This window comes from Pleuronectes platessa, chromosome 6 (genome assembly GCF_947347685.1).
Source record: "Pleuronectes platessa chromosome 6, fPlePla1.1, whole genome shotgun sequence".
Lineage (NCBI taxonomy): Eukaryota > Metazoa > Chordata > Actinopteri > Pleuronectiformes > Pleuronectidae > Pleuronectes > Pleuronectes platessa.
This window is the reverse complement of record NC_070631.1, coordinates 19,063,597-19,086,733: the sequence shown is the minus strand read 5'-3', so window position 1 is coordinate 19,086,733 and position 23,137 is coordinate 19,063,597. Positions and strand designations below refer to the sequence as shown.

At 40.0% G+C, this 23,137-nt stretch overlaps 1 protein-coding gene across 1 annotated transcript in view; it reads left to right on the top strand.

Annotated features, from left to right (window-relative positions):
- The window catches only part of sema3h (sema domain, immunoglobulin domain (Ig), short basic domain, secreted, (semaphorin) 3H), a 180,098-nt gene extending 165,679 nt beyond the window's left edge, over positions 1 to 14,419 (top strand). The window contains exons 9-18 of the mRNA XM_053424349.1: positions 1,445 to 1,514; positions 6,021 to 6,165; positions 6,446 to 6,535; positions 6,807 to 6,936; positions 7,072 to 7,160; positions 7,532 to 7,573; positions 8,388 to 8,545; positions 9,100 to 9,161; positions 9,613 to 9,755; positions 10,503 to 14,419. Coding sequence (XP_053280324.1) covers positions 1,445 to 1,514; positions 6,021 to 6,165; positions 6,446 to 6,535; positions 6,807 to 6,936; positions 7,072 to 7,160; positions 7,532 to 7,573; positions 8,388 to 8,545; positions 9,100 to 9,161; positions 9,613 to 9,755; positions 10,503 to 10,970 — 1,397 coding nt within the window. The 3' untranslated portion in view covers positions 10,971 to 14,419. The remainder of the gene's footprint in view (positions 1 to 1,444; positions 1,515 to 6,020; positions 6,166 to 6,445; positions 6,536 to 6,806; positions 6,937 to 7,071; positions 7,161 to 7,531; positions 7,574 to 8,387; positions 8,546 to 9,099; positions 9,162 to 9,612; positions 9,756 to 10,502) is intronic.
- Positions 14,420 to 23,137: the final 8,718 nt, after the last annotated feature.

Here is a 23,137-nt window from a genome sequence, read left to right as displayed (position 1 = left end):
TGGATGTGTTTAACGTTATCTAATTTACAATATGTGAAACATTTTAAGAGCAGAAAATAGTAAAGCTGGGCAATATGACTTCAAATCAATATCATGACTATTTCAAACTTTTACATTGATTGCGATTAATGAGCGATTATTTTATTGCCCAGCCCTTTGTATCAGTTTGGATGTAGAGGTAAAGGAGCGAGGTCTCTAGGAAGTCAGGAATACTTCACCACACCATATGGAGCTGTCTGCAGTTACATTTGCTGAATGACTAATTAATTTAGATTGTTTGTGAATTTGTAAACTAGAGTCTTTTGAAGACATTTTTCAGTTTTCATTAGTTGCCATCTGTTTGTCTGTTTGTTTGTTTGTCTGCTTTTCTGTCAATCTGTTCATCTGTGAACTGTGACATGCTTTGTTTCCATTGTAATTTGAGATTAAAAGAAATCACACTGACTAGCCCGAGGAGAGAAATCCCAGTATGTGGCTAATATGGAAGAGTAATTTGTTTGTAAACACAACATCTCACACTGCACTTTTGAAGGTTACAGCCTCATAAACACTTTTAGTGAAGCTCAAAAAATAAATCGGATAAGTTCACAAAAGTCATACTCCATGATGTTAGAAGTGGCCAAAACCTTGCAGTATATATTTAATTAAATCTTTATTGAATGTATTTTTTTATTAGTAAATTCATTTTACCAACACCGTAATAGATTTATTCTGACCTATAGCCCAGGGTGTTGCTATTGTGCCAAGTTGGTACACAAAGCTTTAGTTACTGTCGTTTATCAAAGAGGCATCATATTAAATCTGTCAATGTCAAGACTTGGGGTCACAATCAATTTGGAGTTCAAATGCTTGGAAAACCATGAAAAGGAATGTTAGGTTTGGTCCGATGGTTTATGTGAAACCAGGTTAGAAAGACAGACATGGAACGAAAAAAAATCCACACTCCACCTGATTGCTCAGTGTGAGCGACGACAGTCGGAGAAACACCAAAGTGAGAAAAACACATCACATGTGATCCACTGTGTTTTAAATAAAGAGCGAAGGCTGAGGCGTGGTGTTAGTGTGTGTGACAGCAGGTGTCGTTCTCCTGTGGCGGACTGAGCGCTCAGCTCTCCCACTGGGGCCGGTTATTAATGGCTACGGATTCATTACAAGCAGCCAGTCAGCCATGCTGCCAGCACGCCCGATGCTATTAGTCACACAGTCAGACTGATAGATGCACACTGGCATACACACACACACAGGCATACAATTAATGAGCACCAAATACCACCCCAAAACGCATTGACACTTACACAGATTCAAGAACATTACACACAAACCTGTGGCACAACAAATGAATCACTTCTGCGGTAAGGTTTTTATTTAGAATATCTACTGTGGTGTGTCTAACGTTTATCTATTTTCTTTGTGTTTTTTCCTATTCCTTATTCTCTCTATCCAGAGGACATCTTTATCCTCCAGGGGAAAGACAAGAAGAACCCTCTCATCTACGGCCTGTTCACCACGTCGAGGTAGGTTCCTCTGTTAAACACTAAACATCAGATACAAACAAATTCCAGTGGTGTGATGAATGGGAGTGACTGGGGGTGTCATACATTTCTAATGGGTGGAGAAGTTTTGGTCATAGTCACTCATAGTGATACAAAAAGCATTGCATTTTAAACATGACTAACAACCACAAAAATCCCTGACCATATATTAAGAATAGTTCTGTGTGTGTGTGTGTATGTTTGTGTGTGTATGTTTGTGTGTGTGTGTGTGTGTGTGTGTGTGTGTGTGTGTGTGTGTGTGTGTGTGTGTGTGTGTGTTTGTGTGTGTAAATGACATTTAAAAAATCTATTGCCATGATGTCTTCCAAATTGACTCTAATGATCCAAGGAATCCAAGCTGCATTACACCAGTGACAGCTACCATACCAAACTGCTGCAGCTCACACGTCCAGCATTGATGAGCAGTCTAAAGAGTGAATAGTTGGGTACTAACTAGAAACTAAGCACATGATATTAGTTTACCCCCAATCAGAAGAAGAGAGTCCACCAAATACCAGACATTGAAACTATACTGAAATGTGTCAGTTCTAATATTGTTAGAAGATTGTTTTTAGCGACAAATGGATTCATATTTTATGTATCTTTATTTTTATATTAATATGCTTAGTATTTCAATTTTTTAACCATCCCCTTGCCGGGCTTTGGTACGTGTGCCCAGGAATCACCCTGAGTTTGCATTTGGAGTATAATCATAGTACAAACAATCCAAAGATAGCTGCAGTGTTTTCTTTCACTACCAGATTTTTACAACAAGTGATAGTGGACACACCACCGCTTTGTCCACAGTGCCGATATCAACAAAAAATTCAAAATTCCTTGTGGGACCTTCAATGAAATGCTACTAATATGATGTCATGACGACTAACAGATCTATTGTATATTTTCTTTGAGGGAGCACAGTCATTACACAAGAAATATGGCCAAGATGACACAACCCAAGGACTAGATGACACATCAAAGCCTGTGCATTGCATTTTGTCCCCTCTCACCTGCTTACTTTGCAGCCAGAAGGAAAACCAAACGTTTCACACGAGACTTAATCAGTGTGTTCCGTGCCATAGGCAGTTATGCACTTTTGCAGCCCCCAGAGGAAGCAGTAGGTACTGTAAGTGTCTAAATGAGACATTTAATTAAAGATTTAATAGTTGCCATATAATATCAAAGGCATTGATTAAAAGGCAGATGACATGGGGCTAATTTAGAGATTTCTCTCTTCCTCTTTTCAAGATGTGAATAAAGATTTATAAATAACATATAGATGCAGCTTTATATGAACTTTATGTGGACCTGGGTTAAATTGTGATGTGGAGAATTTGGTTGGCAAGAGTAGAAAAAAGTTACTTTTCATTAAATTGTATCTTTAAATAGTTAAAAAAAATCAACGACTGCATTTTCCTACAGTGTGTGTCATCATGAGTCTGTTGAAAGGCAGACAAGATAACATCTAAGCCATGATGTCAACACTCTGTGTGGGTGGGTGGCTATGGCTTAGGGGGTAGAGTGGTTTTCCTTCAACCGGAAGGTCAGTGGTTCAATCTTCAGTCTTCCCCATCTCCATGCCGAAGTGTCCTTGGGCAAGAACCCCTAAATGGCCCCTCATAGATGTTGAATGCAGTAATTCGCTTTGGATATATGCGTCTCCCAAATGAAAGTGAAATGTACTGTGTGTGTGGTGTGTCTGTTGTGTGTGCGCCTGTGTGTTTGTGTGGATCTTGACTTGTATCATGCTTTTCTCAGGCACTCCAACCCTTTTGACTCAAACTCTCTCATTTAAAGAAACAGTCCATAACATCTCTGTGACCTCAAGCTACTTTTAGACCTTGAGAAAAAGAAAGTCATCAAAGAAAAACATACAGAAGACAAAATGCAAAATAAATGTTACTAATATACAGAGGTCAAACCAGAACGAGTACATACTGTGCAACTACAAACTTGATGACAAAACATGGAAAATAAGAAGCAGCAGTGAACTGGGCCTTATTACAGTATGTATACAATATGCTTTATGTTGGTATTGCAAAATAATACCTATCTATAGTGAGAGACATTCATAACATAATCAGAAATACTTTACTGATCCCTAGGGAGAGGGAGAGAAAAATATCTTTGTTACATCTGGAACAGAGCAGTGACACGATGGAAGGCAGACAGACATTTAAACACAGAGACAGGAACAGATAACAGAATGCATGTTAGAGACAGAAAACCGGTGAACAACAACAGTCCACAGACAAGTAGACACAGGCTGAATGAAAGTGGATAAAGAATATTAAGTGAGGAAAATCCAGAACAAATTAGCGAGTGAGTAAAAGCCTGTAGTTTTTTTTTCTTCCATTCACTGACAGAACCACATGCTCTGAGAATAATCCAGTTTCAGAGCTGGACTCCAGCGCTCCACAGTAGCAGCAGAAGTATGACAGCGTTTGGCGTGGCCAAGCAGGGAGTTGGTCTGTTTTTGGGGGTTTTGGAAAGTGTGCATGGAATCCGAGAGGCTTTCGGACAGAAATCCAAAGCATCACTCAGGGGTGGGGTCCCGACCACAGGAGTGCAGAGTGCAGGAAGGTCACTCCCCCTGAATGGAAACTTCTCTCTGTGCTGCAGTTATAATTTCACACATGTGACGTTTTTTTTCCTCTTGTGATGAAGCCAAAAGAGGATTTTTGCTTTTATTTTATTTTTTTATTAACCTTTTCCTTTTTTACATGAATTGTCATATATCACATGTTAGAAACAGCCGATTGGATTTATTTAGCTACTGAGCCTTACTATTCAGAAGGTTGTTTTTTAGGTTTGTCATTTGTCTTTGCTTTCATTAAATCATATTTATTCTAATTTAAAAAGCATTTGCATTTTCAATAATAGTCATTTTCTTTTGTATGTTGTGAGTATTTTAAGCAACATTTAAGACTTTTAAATTGAATTATCAGAATATGGCGAGTTGTCAATTACACTGAATATTTCAAGAAGGCTTGTGGTTGGGTTTTCAGTAAATACAACCTTGGTCTCCTATGGTCCATGGAGGTCAATTTTTCCACAAATTCTTAAATGCTCCTCAAACCCTGGTAATAACATTCATACCATAATTTGAGTAATTGCTTCGGTGATTTCTGGTTAGTTAAAGGGGAAACTTGAAGACCCGAACCTTCTGGCAATAACACATTTAGACATTGTTTGACATTCTCTGTCGCCTCGCAGTAAGAAGTTTCATGGTTTGAGTCGGATTCGAATACATGCAGCTTATGTTAATTGTGCAATCTAAATTGCCTGGAGATGAGAATGGTTGTTTGTCTCTGTATGTCAGCCCTGATTCACTGGCGACCGGTAAATGGCCTGTATTTATAAAGTGCTTTTCCAGTTTTATCAACCACTCTTTACAGAACGATAGCTTTACAGAACAAGTTGCATTCACCCTTTTACACTCACATTCATTCACACTGTATGTACAGCTGTCAGGGCCCATTTGGGCTCACCAAGGACTCTTTGGAATGCAGAGGTGAAAAGGACCCTCTCTACCTCCAGGTGTACCCTGCCTCTTGTCCAACGTCAGCCAATCCGTGAGCCGTATAGATGATGGATTGCTGAATGTGGGCACTAAGTTTCGCATTGGACAAAATTCAAAAGGGCTCAATTAAAATCCAGCTTAGTGAGTCGGAAAATGGTTCTTAAGCAAGAGCAGTGAGAAACGTTTTCTGATGAAGTGAAAATATCAGCTACAGGAAATCTGAGGTTCATGGAATGTTGACAGAGAAGGAAAGACTCCCATGTTTCTTACATGGGAGACTCTATATGTTATTACAGGATGGTAACCTTCACTGTTCAGCTTTACATCATGTCAGTCACCAACATTTTATTCTTTAGAGTGTTTGTTAACAAGTGAATTCAGATTCAAGCAAACTATGTATTATTATTTATACTTGTGTTAACAGTGGATTTTATTTGGATGTAACTATCAGCAGTGTCGGCTTTGCAGAAATTTTGCTGTTGTTGTCATCAGAGATTCCTGATAAATCAGTCACAGTATTATTTTAACAACTTCACAGTATGTGTCAGCTGTCTATACTGAGTGAAACCATTGTGTGACCATCACCATCCCAACACGGCCTGTCTCTCTGTTCGGATTCTAGCAGCTCTGCCCATTAAACACGGCTGGAATCTTCAACTCTGACACACTATGCCAAAAATGTAAACCATGATCTTAACTACAGTGGATGGGATGTGTTGTGGTCAGGACTGATGTGCTAAAAGCAGAGTGTTCATCCAAGCTTAACTTTGGTTTGGAGCAGATTCAACGTGTGTTTGAGCTGAAAAGCCACAATGACTCAGAGCTCTTCATACAGTACATCACATCCTTCTTTAACTTACAGATTAGAGACCATGGCAGCCATGCTCAGCCCATGCTTTTACTCATGAATGCTGAATGAAGATTGCTGTTAATGACTCCTCTCCTTCCTTATTGTTTATCCTCAGTGATATTCTGAACGGTTCGGCTGTGTGCGTTTACCGGATGGAGGATGTCGTTCGGGCTTTTAAGGGAAATTTCTTACACAAGGAGGGGCCTCAGTATAAGTGGGCAGAGTTTACAGGCAAGGTGCCCTACCCACGACCAGGAACTGTAAGTTAAACTTCAAAACATCTTTAAATGTTCAGTTAATACCCTCACCAATTAATGTATGAAGTTATACTGTCTACAAAAAAGCTAACAAATGCACAATTACGACTACACTCAGTTACTGAAGGTATATTGTAGTTTTGAGTTTGTCCAACACTTGAATGTTCAGATATCATCTTTAGTTACTGAACAAAATAACAGACTTTATTTTTAATCTAAATTACACCATGTTTACTGAATGTATCCTTTTGACGTTTTTCTTCTCTCTTTACCTCTCTGTCAGTGTCCAAGCAGCACATATGGAAGCTACAGTTCGACCAGAGAGTATCCTGACGATGTCATCTTCTTCAGCAGGACACATCCGCTGTTGCAGGTTCGGCTAATGATTCACATTATTTAACAATAATTATATAATAGTAAACTTTATTTATATTCAATATAACAAAGTACTGCACAAGACAAAGTAACATGGGCAATTAAAAACACTTTTGTCATGTGATCGTTTATCAAAAGAAGGGCAATAACAGAAAGAAAGGAAGAAAAAATATATATATATGGGTTACAAAAAAGCTATTAGTCCATACCACAAGTCCAGTGAAATCATGGGATGCGTTGGTATCAAATTAAAAACTTTATTGTTCTAGGAAAATGTGCTACCACTGGGAGAGCGCCCACTCCTGGTCAGAGTCGGTGTCCACTACAAGTTCACTAAATTGCTGGTGGACCGAGTGGAGGCGGTTGACGGCACCTATGATGTTCTGTTCATCGGCACAGGTATGAGAGTGTGTGCAATGGAGTCTTTCTCTAAGTTTTCAAAAGTTTAGGTTTGAGCTTTAACCCTGAGGGGAAATGTGATGTTTGTTTGTTTCACAGTAAAACTTTTAAAAAGTGATGTTTTTTTTGCTTCAGACTCTGGTCTGGTGCTGAAAGCCATCCATCTGCCCAGAGAACACGGTCAGAGTCATGAGGTCACTCTGGAGCAGCTCCAGGTCTTTCAGGTACAACAAACAAATACAGTGTTGCACCACAGATTGTACTGCAAACCACTGTATCTTTGTTTCTGTACAATCTGAACATTGACTCACAGACATTTGAAACTTACTCTTATTTTTGTTTCAGTAAGATTATCGAGAAGTAATGCAGAGTAGACTTCAAGTCAGTCTACACTTAAAACAGCATGACAGCTTAAGGTTAAATTAATTAATTAATTAACCTGTATCAACAGCAAACTGTTCTCAATTAATCTATCTATCTATCTATCTATCTATCTATCTATCTATCTATCTATCTATCTATCTATCTATCTATCTATCCATCTATCTATTGTTAAGTTTGAAACTCAATGTGTTTGCTTCTCTCTCGTTCACAGCACAAATCCCCTGTAACAGCCATGACCCTCTCAAAGAAAAAGGTAAGAGATGAAAAGAGATGGTGACAAAAACTCTCTTAGAAACTTCCATACTCTCTCTCACACACACACACACACACACACACACACACACACACACACACACACACACACACACACACACACACACACACACACACACACACACACACACACACACACACACAACATCACACTTATCACTCACATCTCCACCTTATATCTCCAAGGACAGCTTCATCACCAGTTGCTATGGTTACCCCACCTCAGTCAGAGCAGTAATGAAGAGATGCTACACACACACACACACACACACACACACACACACACACACACACACACACACGCACACGCACACACACTCATTCACTCAGACACACACACACACACACACAAACACACCCACAGAAATATACTTTGCATTATTAAAAATGTCTGGGTTTCATGAAAAACCCCTCACATAAACACACCAAAAAGATTGACACAAACACAAACACACACACACACCACACACACACACACACAAGCCACACTGACATTGTTACACTGTGAGTTAAATGTGTGACTCAGAGGTTGAGGATGAATCTGATTTAGCCATTGATTGTCAGTTTGTCTCTTTTGTTTTTTGGAGCAAACTAAATACCCCCTTTTCTCTCATGTCTCTCTATTTAACTCTCCTCCTCCCCCCTACTCTTTCCTGCTTCCATTCATCCTTCCTTTTCCTCAACTATCCTTCACTCCCTTTTCCAACCATCTTTGTTCCTATGACTCAATTTCTCTCTGTCTCCTCCACCTCCTCCTCCACCTCCTCCTCCTCCTCCTCCTTTTCAACCTCCAGCAGTGGTTGTTTGTGGGCTCCAGGGAGGGTGTGTCCCAGCTCGCCCTGTACCAGTGTGAGTTGTACGGTCAGGCGTGCGCCGAGTGCTGCCTGGCCAGAGATCCCTACTGCACCTGGGACGGACACGCCTGCAGCCCCTACATGCCCACTGTGCGCAGGTATAGTGAATTACTACAGATCTGCTCGGATCCATATGCCGTTTACTGGAAATCACTGACAACTTCCTTCTTTTCCCCCTCTGGATAACAAACATGTGGATTTGATCCTCTTAAATCAGGTTAAACCAAAAAAGTTTATAGTTTGAAACACGGCCAAAGCTACATCTCAGTTACATCTTTGAGATCTTTCTGATTAAAGTATTTTTTCCACTGGAACAACACTTTCCATGAAATGCGCAGTTGCCTATGCTTTTTGTGGAACTTTTCCTCAGTGCCACAGTCCTCACCATAAGACAAGATCTCAACTGCGGCACAAAATCTAATAGCACTTTCAAGCTCAATTGGCATTAAATTCGTGAAGTAAATTGATTCTCCCAAGTAGATTTAATTAGCAGTGATCTTTTCTGCACCACGACATTTAGGACAAACTTTGCCACACTACTGTTGTTTTCATTTGGTTCCATGTAACACTTCTCAGTTACAGGAAGTAATTGCATTGATTGGTGACCAGATGGTTGAGATTCTTTCTTAAGCTTATTATGTTTTCTCCACAGGAGGAATGCTCGTCATTTAGGGGAGGAAGAGGATCCGCTCACTCAGTGTGTCAGACAGGGAGGTGAGGAACCAAACACTGTTCAACATGTTTATTCACTGATACTTTACTGATACTTTTTAAAGTAACAGCATCAAAGTAAGTGTTATTTTTAATAGCTTAGAAGTAGAGAACATCATTTCATGTTATAAAAACTCTACAACTTAAAACATCTATTGTCCTCCTCTTGTCTGGGCTCGGGTTGCAAAAGTAGCCCGCCAAGTAGGGTATCCCAGACATCCCTCTCCCTTTCCACGTTTTCCAGCTGATCCTCGGGTATCCCTTTGTATAAACTTATTTAAACCTAAATAAATAAAAACACTCTTTAGGTGAAATGACAACACGCCAACAAATGGGCAGAACTATCAGACTTTATCAGGGTTGAACAAAAAATTCCTTGTACTTGTTTTTGTCATTGTCTCTGTTGGAAACACAGTAAACCAAGCTGTCACATCTTTTTCTCACTGTCTCTCAGCTGTGCTGCAGGTGGAGGCGGAGCAGAGGGTGATGATGGTTGCTGAGGGTAACAGCACCTACCTGGAGTGTCTCCCTCGATCCAGACATGCTGCTGTTACCTGGTACAAACAGGCTGGAGAGAACAGTCCTGAACTAAACCAGGTACTTTTGAAATATTAAAACTGAATATAAATACAGGATAATCTTATAGGTACATGATGTAACTTTGTGAAACTTTTTCCAATATCTTTAGAGGAAATATGCACCTAAATATATCTCGAGGCAGATAGGTGCTGTCAAAGGCTTCTGTGACTCATTGAGCAACTTGCCACCAGCGCAGAGAGATATTCTTTATACGTTTTTCTTTCCACTCTAACCAACCAGACAAGGCCAAAGTTAGGGTTGGGCGCTCACAGCTGTCAATCATTGTATAAACGTGCCTCTGGTCAACTGCTCCTCTCGCACTGAGGCTTAACACTAAATGCCTTCATGGTTGACTCACAGGTTAGCAAGTTGCTGAGACAGCAAACATGATGAGGATCCTGGTTCAGGGCTGGGCCAGGCCAGTCTGCCTTCAGGGCTGCTCTGTGGCCTTGCTCTTGGGTGGAGTGGACCAGGGTTAGGGAGAGGGAGCTGAGTGGTTTGAACTTCAGCCTCACAGTCATGCTAGCATGATCCCTACAGCTTGTATATTGTAGTTTTGAGTTTGTCCAACACTTGAATGTTCAGATACCATCTTCAGCACTAGAATAAATATCAATGTGATAAGAACTCCCATCAACTAACATGGAGTAGGCAGGGTGTATGGCCTATAATGCAGCAAGCCACCAGGTGGTGATCAAGATGCTCTGCCAAATATAAGCACTTGGTGGAGCACTCATCAATCATCTAATCTGTCTCCCTACTCAGGTGGTAACAGGTGACCAGCTGGTGGTTATCGAGCGGGGTGTTCTGATTCGTCGAGCCGAGCTGTCTCACGGCGGTGTCTACCACTGCCAGGTGGAGGAGCATGGCTACCACTGGACCGCCGTCACTGTTCGTCTCGCCGTCTGGAGCTCCTCAGCCAACCACCTCTTCGCTTCCTGGTCTGGCTCATCCTATCAGAGCAGGGGACCCAAGCCCTGGTACGAGGACGTGATGGCGCTGATTCACCCGGGAAATCTCGGCCAGCACTGCAGGGCCCTGGGATACCGCCCCCCACGCTCCCACCGTCGTCATGGTGACATGATGGTGGAGCCAAACAAGGAGAAAGAGAGAGGAGAAAGGCACAAGCACGGGGGAGGGCGTGGAGGAGGAGGAGGAGGAGGAGGGGGAGAAAGAGCTGCAGGGAGGAAGAGCAGGAGCAAGCCTCAGCAGAGGGCGCCAAGGAGCGCTTGAATGTTTTGCGGAGCAGGAGGGAGGATTCCAGTGACGCGCACACATTTATGTTACATATACATGAATACACACACATACATAGATACATCTACACACACACACATACATGGACACATGTACACACACACTTAACTTAATACACTTAGACACACACATACTGTATGTACAGAGACTACGTCACGAGCATGCACTTACCTACAAATAAAAATGGCATCTTTTCATTACTTTCATAGCTTTCAAACTAAGCTACACAAAGAACTGAAGTATGTACAGGAGGATGTGAACAGCAAAGACTGTTTGACCTGGACAAAGACTTTGTCAGTACAAAAGAGAAGTAGATTACATGTAGAGGTTGCGAAGCATGCTGAATGAAGGATGAGCAGCATGTCCAGATCAGTTTGACTGACTCGGCCTCGTGACAAGGACGTGTAAAAGGAATGCTTTGAATTGACATTCTCTACAAAAAAATACATTAAATAAGAGTCTTGTTCCAGAAGTTTTGCATTTGAAAAAAATATAATCCAACCCATATGAAATGATTGCTGTCTTAAAGCACCACCAGTTTTTTGAATGTTTTTGCCCATTAATTACAAATCACACAATGTCAATTATACTCCAAAACAGAACAGATGTTTTTCGATTGATTTCCTACCTTCCAGGCAGACACTGGTTTCCATTGATTTTCATCTGCAGAAACTTAAAAAATGCATCATGTTGCCCTTTTTTGGTTAAAGGTCATTTAATTGCAGTTGCAAGAAGCATTTTTCAAACTTTCTGTTGTGTTGAGCTCAAATTTCAAGTATACTCCATCCGTCAATGGAGAACTGAGGCCACATCCATACTACTTTGTTTGAAAATGTATCAGCTCTGCGATGGATACGCCTGGTGTCCACACTTCTCCAGAGTTGGAGAGTCTTGCTCCATTTTATTTGGAAAAATTAAGCGCTACCTTGTTACCTGTATGGGCAGAAACTGAGATGTCTGAAAACATGACATAGATGCTTGCAACCGCTTGCTGACTGGGTCTTTTTGGTTTAACATATTTGCTGATATGTCCGGCTTCTATCACATGACCCCCTTCTGTAAGAAAACAACTGGCATTAACCTTGGCTAACAGTGTAGAATGCAACATCGATAATCCATTACAAGTGTTGTTGACCCTGTTGTGTTTACTAACAGCTAATGTGAAGTTAAATTCTGTATTTTGCAACGATACAACTGCTGACATGTGTAGGAGACGAGCAATCTATGTTCTCTGGCATATGTTAACAGATGCAAGCCCAGTGTACATAGATTGTGGTCATGTGATATACGTTTTCAGTGTTAGTATGGATAAGCGTTACAACTGATTCAGAGTCAAAACACTTTGCGGACAGAGATCCTTTTACTGTTTATTAAACACAAAAGTAGTTGTATGGATGTAGCCTGAAGACTGGCTGCTCACAAGCAGCATTGTCGAGATACATTATTGAAAAGTTAACAATAAGAAGACAAAGAAGCAAAAGGATACAGCTGTTGTTTGGTATCGTCTGTCAATATGTTCATAATGCTAAAAAGCTAAAATAGAAACGGAAGATATCTTGTATCCTCTTATTGGAAACCTCATTGATCTAAATCTCAGTATGTTGTGGAAAACTATAAGGAGTGATTGATAATTAAAGGGTAAAATCTTCAAACTTAAATTATTAGCTATCAATGTAATGTAATATAAACAGAGCAGCAACTTTGAAAAAGTTAAGATTTAGATTGCAGCACTGATTTTGGATATGTAACAGTTTAACATAAAGTCCCTTCAGAAATTCACCTAAAACGAAAGCCTTTTTGGTTTGTTGAGATAGGCGGAGTCTGACCACAAGATTACGACCCATAAAGATGAAAGGCAGCGACCGCTTTGATGAGGTTGCAGATCTACTTTCCCAGGTCGTTAGTGTTGTGTGTTGCTGCCGTGCAAACGCACCACAGAAGAAGTTTCCATTATGTTGTCCTCTGTGTTTGGTTCAGTCCATAGCTGCACTTATTTTGTGCCACGCAGCAAAAAGCTGTTCAGCACAGGTGTGGTGAGCCAAATAAAGGTGGATGTGGTGTGTTTTATAATGTCAGAAAAATACTCAGTCCTATTTTGAGTATTGGTTTGTTTCATCAGTGTACAGATGTAAGAAACATGTTAAGGTTTATTTTCTGTGCAACAAAGGTAACGTCTGCAAATCTTGTCCAGTCTACAGAGAAATCTACACAACTTTGTTTTTGCTGCTTGAGTTTCTTAAACAAAATTATGTTGCTGCTAATGTATGAATCACAATCAGGCCTTTATAGTCACTCAATTAAAGTCATAATCAGACCGAGCTCTTTGAGACATTTTTGACATACCACAAACTGTTTTGATTGGTAATATTCAAAATAATGCTTTGAGATAAGATAAGATATAAGACTGTATTAATCTGGAAGGAAATTATTGTGCCTGGTTGATCCAAGATTACAGTACAGAACAATATAAAGCAGAACACAGCAAAAAGAAAGAAGAAAGAAATTCAAACTAGTACAAATGTGAATATTTTGTGGCTCTGTTTCTATTGGACAAAATATTTTGATGTTATTGAGATGGTGTCGGTTAACTCCACTGAATCGTCAAAAAAGATTTTCAGTCATGTTGGATACAACATGGACAAGAGAACCCTGTTTGAAAATGGACCTAACTTGGAACTGAACTGCGACAAGACTTTGTACAGATCATGCATGTTTCTCAACCTACGGCTCAACGTCCAAAATGGGCCGAGTGTGACTTTGAAGAAGTGGAGTGATCCGTTGCTCCTCCTGCAGCTCCAGCTGGTAAAGACATGTTGCTGTAAATGATGAAGTGGGCCACTGAGTAATAAAGAAGCCATCATCATTATACAAAGTTGGACCATGAGAAAGTGCTTAACATCAAGAGGATCTGAGCGACTTCACTGACTTTGCAAAGCAGTAAATTGTGATTTGTGCTTAATGTTTAAATGTTAAACATCACAACTTGTTCTAAGTCTATTTAACTTTCCGCCTATTTATTTGTTTATTAATCGGGAGTGAAAATCCTTGTTTCGCACATTTTGAGTCAGGTTTTTGGGGAAACGGTTCAAGCTCTCATTCAGGTTTCAAGACTTATTTAACGAGTGTGCTTGTTGGTCCTTTCGTTTTCTTTTTACTAGATTTCCAGAGAATCCTGCCCATCTCACAGACCTTAAAAAGTAAAGACTAATTTGAATGGAGGCTGTGGAAACTAAAAGTGTATTTACATCTCAGAGTATTCGATATATACGATAAGATGATATGGTGATAGTTCTGTTGTTCACATATCCCACTGTTTTAGAGATGAACATATCGTATGCTTCTGATGTTTATTGGTTAACATGAGAGGATGGAGTAGGAGTAAGAGAAAGCCAGACAGCCTGAGTGAATTAAAACTTAAAACTTTATTTTGTGTGCTTTATTGGAAGAAGATACATTCATATGCTTGGCTAAGTCCAATAATTACAGCCTCTCATATTTTCGTATATTTAGTTTCATCCCACAACGATGATGCTGAGCACGCAATCTTGCCTATATTAAATCTGTATGACCTCAGTTCCTTTGCTCATCTGGCTTTACGCGTCCGTGTATGTAACCTTGTTTTACTATGTTTGAGGTTTGGAACTAAGAAACCCACTATACTTGGGGTCCAATAGCTTTGTGGGGACCAACTTGCTGGACGCTTCATGCCTGTTTGAGGGTTGACGTTTTAACGAGAGGGATAAGGACTAAAATTAGGTTGAAATTAGGATTAAAGGTTCAGTTGGGATGGTTAAGGTTAGGGTGATGAGGGGATGTTGTTAGGGAATGTGCAGTGTGTGTGTGTGTATGTCTGTAACCCGCAACATACGTCTATATGTCTTTGTGTATGTCTGAAATTTGTGGGATCGGAGTGAGAGGATCTGACGCCCAGCCGCTCAGAGCTCTGGAGCAATGGATCTGAGACACTTTTGATGCAGAAAGCTAAATAAACCAAAATGACTCGGAGCAGTGAGAGTCTGCAGAGCATTAACATGGGCGTGGCTTCTTGGCATCTTGGCTTTGGCCACATGAAAGAGCTAACCAGTGCTGAGCTGGTTCTGTGTGAGAGTGTTTCAGGAAAGAGAAGGAGGGTTTATGGGGAGGAATGTGAGTCTGAGGTGCTGTTGGAAGTGTGAAATATGTCAGATATAGCCTCGTCTCAAAAAGGAAAGGGTGCATGTGGGCGAACGTGAAGCGAGCAGCGTGATCCAAATGAATTCAAGATTTGGCGTGTTCCTGTGCTGCTGTCAAGTACATCATTTAGAGCAAATACAAGTAAACACATCTCTCTTGGTGTTAACAGCACATACAGAGTGTTTGCACTTCAAGCAGGCGTGCTGCCTTCAGTGTCCCTGGGAGACACGATTAATGTTGACAGCTAAATGAGCATCCACTGATGAACTGAGTTGTATAATGTGTTAAATTCATAATTTTTTTAAAAATATATTTGTTGTTATATCTTGTTTAAACACACTGTCTGTCCATATATACCACATAAATAGTTATGGTGTAGTGGGAAATATAAAAATCTTATAGTTTACAGTTCAACATTTAAGGAAATACATGTAGTCGACCTCCTGCTGAGTTTAAGGGTGTTTTCAAACCTCAAAGTCCAGACCAAGATCGTACATTTGATCCGGTTAATTCTGGATTCTTATTGTAATTAAGGGAGTGAACATAACCTTTTTGTAAAACAATTTTCAGACTTATCCTGATGAGGATCTTCGGAGTATTCGTTCTGAACTTTTTCTGTAGTTTTTCTTAAACACATGCACAACACAGTGGGCGATCTCTGCAGAGACGTGTTCACAGCGGCAACAAATTCTCCACAGGATTCATGTCTGACATTCTGATGCCACTGTATTGACATTACGATATTATTACCAGCACCACAAACTTCAAGTGCAGTGACGCTAGTTCAAATGAATGTGCCCGTCATTCAAACATTATATTCTCAGAGGTGAAGACTAAGCAATACAGTGAGCCTGCGTAACTGTGATTTAACACCCTCTATTATTCAACTCTGTCTCAACCTCCTGCAATTGGTTCACAACTTCGAACTGTCCAAACAGTGTTTGGTAGCTACAAAAGATTCAAACCACATTTCAGATTGATGCAGAACGAGAACACTTCTCTGGATTTCAAGGCACCTTTCACACCTATCATTTTTGTTCACTAAACTGAAAAGTCTGAGGGGCTAAACTAACAGGTAGGTGTAGGCGGAAGGCGCCCTCAGCTGAGGAGATATAGACGCTCACACCACCAATGATAGGTGATTGGTATGATGTTGATTTGTCCTCAGGCAACTTGTGTTGTGTAGGCTGTGCAAAGATTTCGATAATCACTGCTTACAACAAAACACGCTCTCAGGCCAACAAGCCAAACGTGATGCATTAGCTCTCAAACCTCCATGTGGCCTGTGAGAAGACGCCAACGTTGATTTGATTTGGAGCACGCTGCCTGTTCAAGATTTAGTTTTTCTGTCGCATAAAAATGAACCAGATGTAACAACATCTCAAAAACGATATAAATAATCAGGTTTGTTGAAAGTCCAGCTTTTGAATATTGTTTATATAGGATTGTTCAAAGTGTGTATATATATGTGTGTGTGTGTGTCAATTCAAACACCACATGCACAGGAGGTTGAACTCACAACATTTTAACGGTGGACCATTTCATTTGAGTGATTCACTTAAAGACGTGGTGCAGAGCTGCTCCTCATTCATTACGATGGCCTCACGTGTTTCACTTTGTTATGCTGTATTAACATCTGAGTGCCAATATTAGCCTGTGATTTTTCCATAATGACTTCTCTGCAGACAGAATGAAACTGTCATCCAATGATTTCCTCTCTTGTGTGCAGACTTTGTTTTTCTCTCAGTAAATATGTATTGGTCTGCTTTCAAAATGTAGCGTTTGTTTTGTGATTTATTGTGCCTTTCGCAAATCCACACACTGTACACACAAAGTCAAGTGAAACAAAATAGTGGCTTACTGCGGATGCTAAGTTCTTCCACTATGGAGCATTGGAACAGCTCAAAGAAGTGTGTAACGGACTGATAGTCACAGTTTCATTGCCAGAATAAGGCCCAGCAAGTTCAAGGGTACTGTACATCAGGGCTGTCAGTTTGTCAGATTTTGTGGTGCATCCTCAGCCGAGCCCACTGTTTTAACTGTTTTAAAGCAGTTACATATTACAAAGATGACAAACTTCACCTGGGATTCATGCTTTGCCATCTACAGTTTACACCCCAAAATACTTCAGCTTCTCAGATGCCACTGGTGTCATGATTGTCGGCTCAGGACGGTTTTGCTTGCGAACAACTTCCATTCAATAGTTAAATAACGTAACAATGACAAACTTGACTGATAGGTCAAGCTGACAGAGATTTTTCATGCACATTATCCATCACTGCCTTCATTCCAAGACACTAACATATCATTATAGACCAAACCACCATTCATCTCTGTGACCACATGTCATGTTTTTCATTAAATTTCAAACTACTGGTTTGTTTAGCTGAGTAATCTGAAGCATTCCAATCATTTCACATAACCAGCATCAATTCATCATTATTCTTATTTACTCTCCAGCTTTTGCGGTAACGAGGGGTCAGCGATACTTCACTCTTTTGAACTGCTGTGTATTTACCATGTAAACATGTACTGGTCTGCTCTCAAGGGATTCTATAAACACAATGTGGGGCACTGCACCAAATATTTCAACAGAACACATAGAAAACAAGCAGTCAACATGAGATGACAGAATGACTCAGCTCATACAACCACAGAGTCTTATCTCCACCATTTTGCTCCTAAAAGTCATTTTACGTGTAGTGACAGGTTTATGTGCACCTCTATGCAGCATTTCTCTCTGTGAAGTTTACATGCTAAACAGTCAGCTCATGTTTACGATTAAATTTGACAGCTTACTGCAATGCATGTTTTTTTGCGAATTAATTCCTGCAGACATTGAAGGATGCCACAGTTAATGAGTATATTTCCACAGACGCCTCTAATTGACGATGCTCTTTCCTCTGACTTGAAACCAGTCTATCTTCTGGCTGAGCATCCCTAAAGAATGGATTTATCCTAAATTATCCATGACAATATACATTAAAAAAGAAAAGAAAAAAGACATCACTGACATTTTTTGCCAAAGCTCACAATTTTCCACTCAGGTAATTTGCCACATCTAATGTACAGTACATCTACAACAACTGCCCTCAGGAGGTTTGATTCCAAATTAAATATGCAATATTAGGAATAAAACTTTGCAGCATCAACTCTAATCCTTTATTTAATAAGTAAAAGCGATGTGAATGTTAATGTAGTGATGAAATAAGGATTTCAGGGGTAGAGCTGAAATAGGGGTGTGTTTGTGTGTGTGTGTGTGTGTGTGTGTGTGTGTGTGTGTGTGTGTATGTGTATGTGTGTGTGTGTCTGCATGAGTCCATGTACATGTCCATGTTTAATTGGCTCGGACAAGCTGTAGGCTGAAGTGAGGAATGCGGAGCAGAGAGAGATGAAAGGATGTTGTGTTTGTACTATAGTAATAACAAATAAAGGACGTTATTTTAAACATGTACATACACCCTATAATATAGTGTAATACATAGTATAATATAATATATGATATTATATAATATAATAAAAAACATTAAAAAAAAAATAATGAATATGTATATGGCACATGACCATCCCAACCCTTGCCATGCCGTCACCAGCGCCCTGCGCGGCACCTGCAGAGAGCCGACGCACAACCCCCTCTCCCATCAGCCTAGTGTGGTTATACAACCGATCGCAATCATCTATTATCATTATAAATTCTATATATAACAACATTTCTAAACGTTGATTAAATAACAATAAAAAAGGAAATGGGAACTTACAGCAACAGAGAAAAAAATATATAAACATCTATACATACATATATGCTTCTGCATGTATCCATGCATTCGTTTCCCTACACATAAATGGACACACATACCTTAAAGGGATAATTCCCAGCAAGGTGAAAACTCACTCATTATCTCCTCACCACTCTGCCGATGGAGGCGTGGGTGAAGTGTTTGAGTCCACAAAACCCTTTTGGAGTTTCAGGGGTAAACAGTGTTGCAGCCAGATCCAAAACAATCAAAGTTACTGATGACCACTTCTTCAGACGTCATAAAACAACAGAAAAAGTATATATCATGCCTCCATATTGCTCCTTTGGTGTCATTCCAGTTTCCGGAAGCCCCGACATTCAATTTCAACTCAAAACGGCGTCATTTACTCCACGTTCTATTGTATTGGATATTTGATAAGTATTTACAGGGATAAATGTTGTCTCAATGCAGTGCTCCCAATGAAAGACATTTTTGTTGCCACATTCATTGTTGATATTCATGAAGTAAAACCAGCTATGAAGCTTGAACAGTTTGAAATAGACAAACTGTAAACATAAAGCTATGAGCTGCTTCCTGCATGATGGAAGTAGTTTCATGAGACCCAGATGTCTTGTGAAGTATTCATTCAAACTTGGCCAAGGAGAGTGGACTTGACTATTATTTAATTCAATTTGATTTGTATAGCGCCAAATCATAATATAAATCTTCTTTAGGCACTTTACACAGACGGTCAAGACCTTTAAAAACTCTAGAGAAACACAACAGTTCCCACAATACAATACAACATTTTGGCGCGTGGGAAAGAAAGAATTCCGTCATAAACTTATTGGCGGGTGACAACCTATGTCAAGGTGCATTACAGACATCCACTGTGTGTTTCAATATCCTATTTCTTCTTCTTCCTCCACATTTGGTATTGTTTCTCTTATAACCCTTGACATGTGATAGCTTCTGCTACTTCTTTGTTCAGTCTAGTGGCGGTTGGCAACCTGCGTTGGAGGGTAAATCAGAGTTATCTAGGTCAGATTATATGATTTTGTCCAACCCTGTTTATTTCAGGTAATGGAGCATACTCCCTATTCCAAAGGTAAATGCTATTTGCAAGTTCTTCCACTCCATGCTTTGCAATTACCCTCTTTTGTTTTTCCTTTTTCTTAACATACCTATTGCAGTGAAGCTCCACTGACTCTTCTATATGTCAATAATAACATAATCCTGTTGGATGTCCTCAGCCCACTCCCCTTGTTCTCCTCTTTACTCCTTTTTGTTGTCCTCACAGCACTCACTTCCTGCTGTACTGCATACATGTGTCTCCCTGTGTGAGCTGTATCCCCGCTATGCTACCATTCTATATTAATCTTTCCTTTGAAATCTCCATGACTTCTTCATGATTTAGTGCTTGCTCAGCCAATAAATCCACCCCTTTATTCCTCTGTGTGCCGGTATCCACATAAAAGTAGTCACAATATTCATATTCTGAAAATAATACAAAGTCTCAAATATCTCATTAACTAAATCGTGCCTACCGTTAAAAGGAAAATTACTTTAACGATATTAATGCTGAGCACAAATCTGTACACAAGACAACCTTCCTTATTTGTAACTCTTCTACCTGCTGTAATGCTGCCGCAATTTCTATCATCTCCACCGTGTAAACTGACAAATGATCCCAGGAACAGCCGGGGTGGTGTACAGCAGTGACTAAACTCTTCTGACATAATGACGTCTCCTGGCTACTTTTATACTGCTCCATGCAAAATGCTCCCTCAGAACCAGACTTAAGAATTAATGCTGTTTAAAGCCTACCAATAGTGATGGTTATTGTTAATGGGCATGTTTAAACCCGTACGAAATACATGAAATTTGCTACATATCCAAATAAGGATGTTCCTTTTGGGACCATAGCATCTGTACATAGGATGAAGATTAACACAGTAATTCATGTAGGCATCCTTTGTAATACGTATATCCTCTCCTACAGAACACTGTAGGCCTGTAACCTTGAAGGGGCATCTGTAATACGGCTGTTTACTATCTCAACTGGAGGCTCATATCTTTTACAAATGTAGGATCTGTTCTACGACCTTGGTTCCTATGGCAACTGCTGGTGGAGACGGGGCAAGCTGGACCCTATCAATGTGTTCACAGCTATCAGACAGTGAACTACGGTTATTAATGTGACCTGTGGAAAGGTGTTTGGGAAAAGAGAATTAGAAAAGAGTTTGATTCACAGACAATTTGGACAAAAGGGGGATTAAAGCCATCTTTAGCTCTTTCAATACACATGTGACATGATTTTAGTATTTTGCTGGGAAATAATTTAACCTATCGTTTAATTCATTTCATTGTTTGCCATGTGTTGACTTGAGAACATCACAAGCCATTTTCAGACTTCAGCTATGGAGTCTGTTCAAGTGGGTCTGAATTTTTGTTTTTCACATATGAACAACGCACACTAGAAGATTCTCCACTCAGACATGTAGACGTATTCACAACAACAAAGAAATCTCTGAGGTATTCAGGTGAGGGGTGGTGCAGCTTGCAAAAGCAGGATGTTACATATGAATTGTGTTTACAGCAAAATTGCACTGGTGTCAGTCCTTATCACCAAAAAGTATCATCTTTGATGATGTCTTCCATATGCTTCAACATGGCACCATTTTTCATCCTGAGGTATTGATTTTCTCGTTTTTCAGATTTCTACGTCAAGTTAGGTTAGAAATGGGATCAACACAGCCTCTCGTTGGCTGTGAATCCTCTGGAGGATCTCCTGCTGTTTTCTCACATGGGCTCATTCGTACATTCTCCATAGTTTTTACAAGGGGACTGGCAGGAGAAACTCCGGTGTTCAGTGCACGTCTGAAAGCGGCTATACTTTCAGTTATTGCACCACTACAACAAAATTGCATTAGTGCATTCCTTACTGCTTAACAGTATTTCTGTACATTTAAAGGCAGTTTTGACTTGGGGAGAGACAACGAGCAGGTTATGGGTCTTTGTAGTCATTTCAGTTGCCAATGTTTAACATGCTTTTATTATGGAAAAAAATCATCTGTTTAAAGGCATGTGCTTCAAATCTAAATCTTTGTTACATTTTTCCTTTATTGTGAGTTAATAGCTTCTCTGACAGTAACCTCCTCGGACACAAAACTACAATTTTGGTAACAGTCATTGTGCTTATTGAGTGTTTTACTAGGAAACTCTGGAAACTATATTAGGTTATTTCAGAAATCGAATTGTCTTTTAGGTGAATACCCCAGGCTTTGATGTTTGGCACAAAAAGAAACAAATGGGACCCAACAGCCGAAAAACCACAGAGAGACCCGGAGCAGCTGGCCTGGATGCATGGGGTAAATTAGAAATATAACAAGCTCTCTAGATGTGGTGAAAGTGTGGTTTTGAAATCCTCTCTCCTCCTCTGCAGCGGTGTTTGTCATTTCTGACCACACTCATTGGTTTGAAAGCCACAGACCTTGGCCCAGGTTCCACTGTGGAGGCAGCGGGCTAAACCAAAGCCTCCTGAGTATTTAAGTGTCCTCTCTAGTCATTTCACCAGCTGTTTAAAGAATTTCAAATGTTCTTCTTGTGTTGATGTCATTATAAAGTATATCATTATGATTTCCCAAACTGCGACTTGTGGGATATCACTTAGCAACTTGTTGCCACCAAAAATAATTTACTCGTCTGTTTACAATATTTCAGTGGTTATCCCGATCATGCTTTTAATTTAAGTTCTTCCTCTTTTTATCAGTGAAAGTTTGTTCTGTAGGTGGCCAAGGGAGCTCAACGCAATACAAATTAAGAAAACACAAAAATGACACTGTAAATGTTTCCAGGGGACCCCAAAAGTGACGAACCTGGCTGTATAGTTCAATGTTGTGAAGTTCCATCCCCACTGACAAGTAGCACACTTCAATAACTTCACAGAGCATTTGCCATCGAATTGGTGAAGTTGTATTCATAATTTTCTAGTAGTTTTTTTCTATCTGCATGTGTTTTCTTAATTTGTAGTGCGTTGAGCTCTCTCGGCCAAAGCAGCGTGGTCCTCATATCACCCTAAATCTATGTAAGTGAGAAGTGGCACACAAGACCACTATGATCACCGAAGCACACAGTTTAACCAGGATACAGCCGCCAGCAGCCTTATGTGTTTCTGTGTAGCCTTAGAAACACATATCTTCAAGGTTAACAGACAGTATTTTATAATTTATA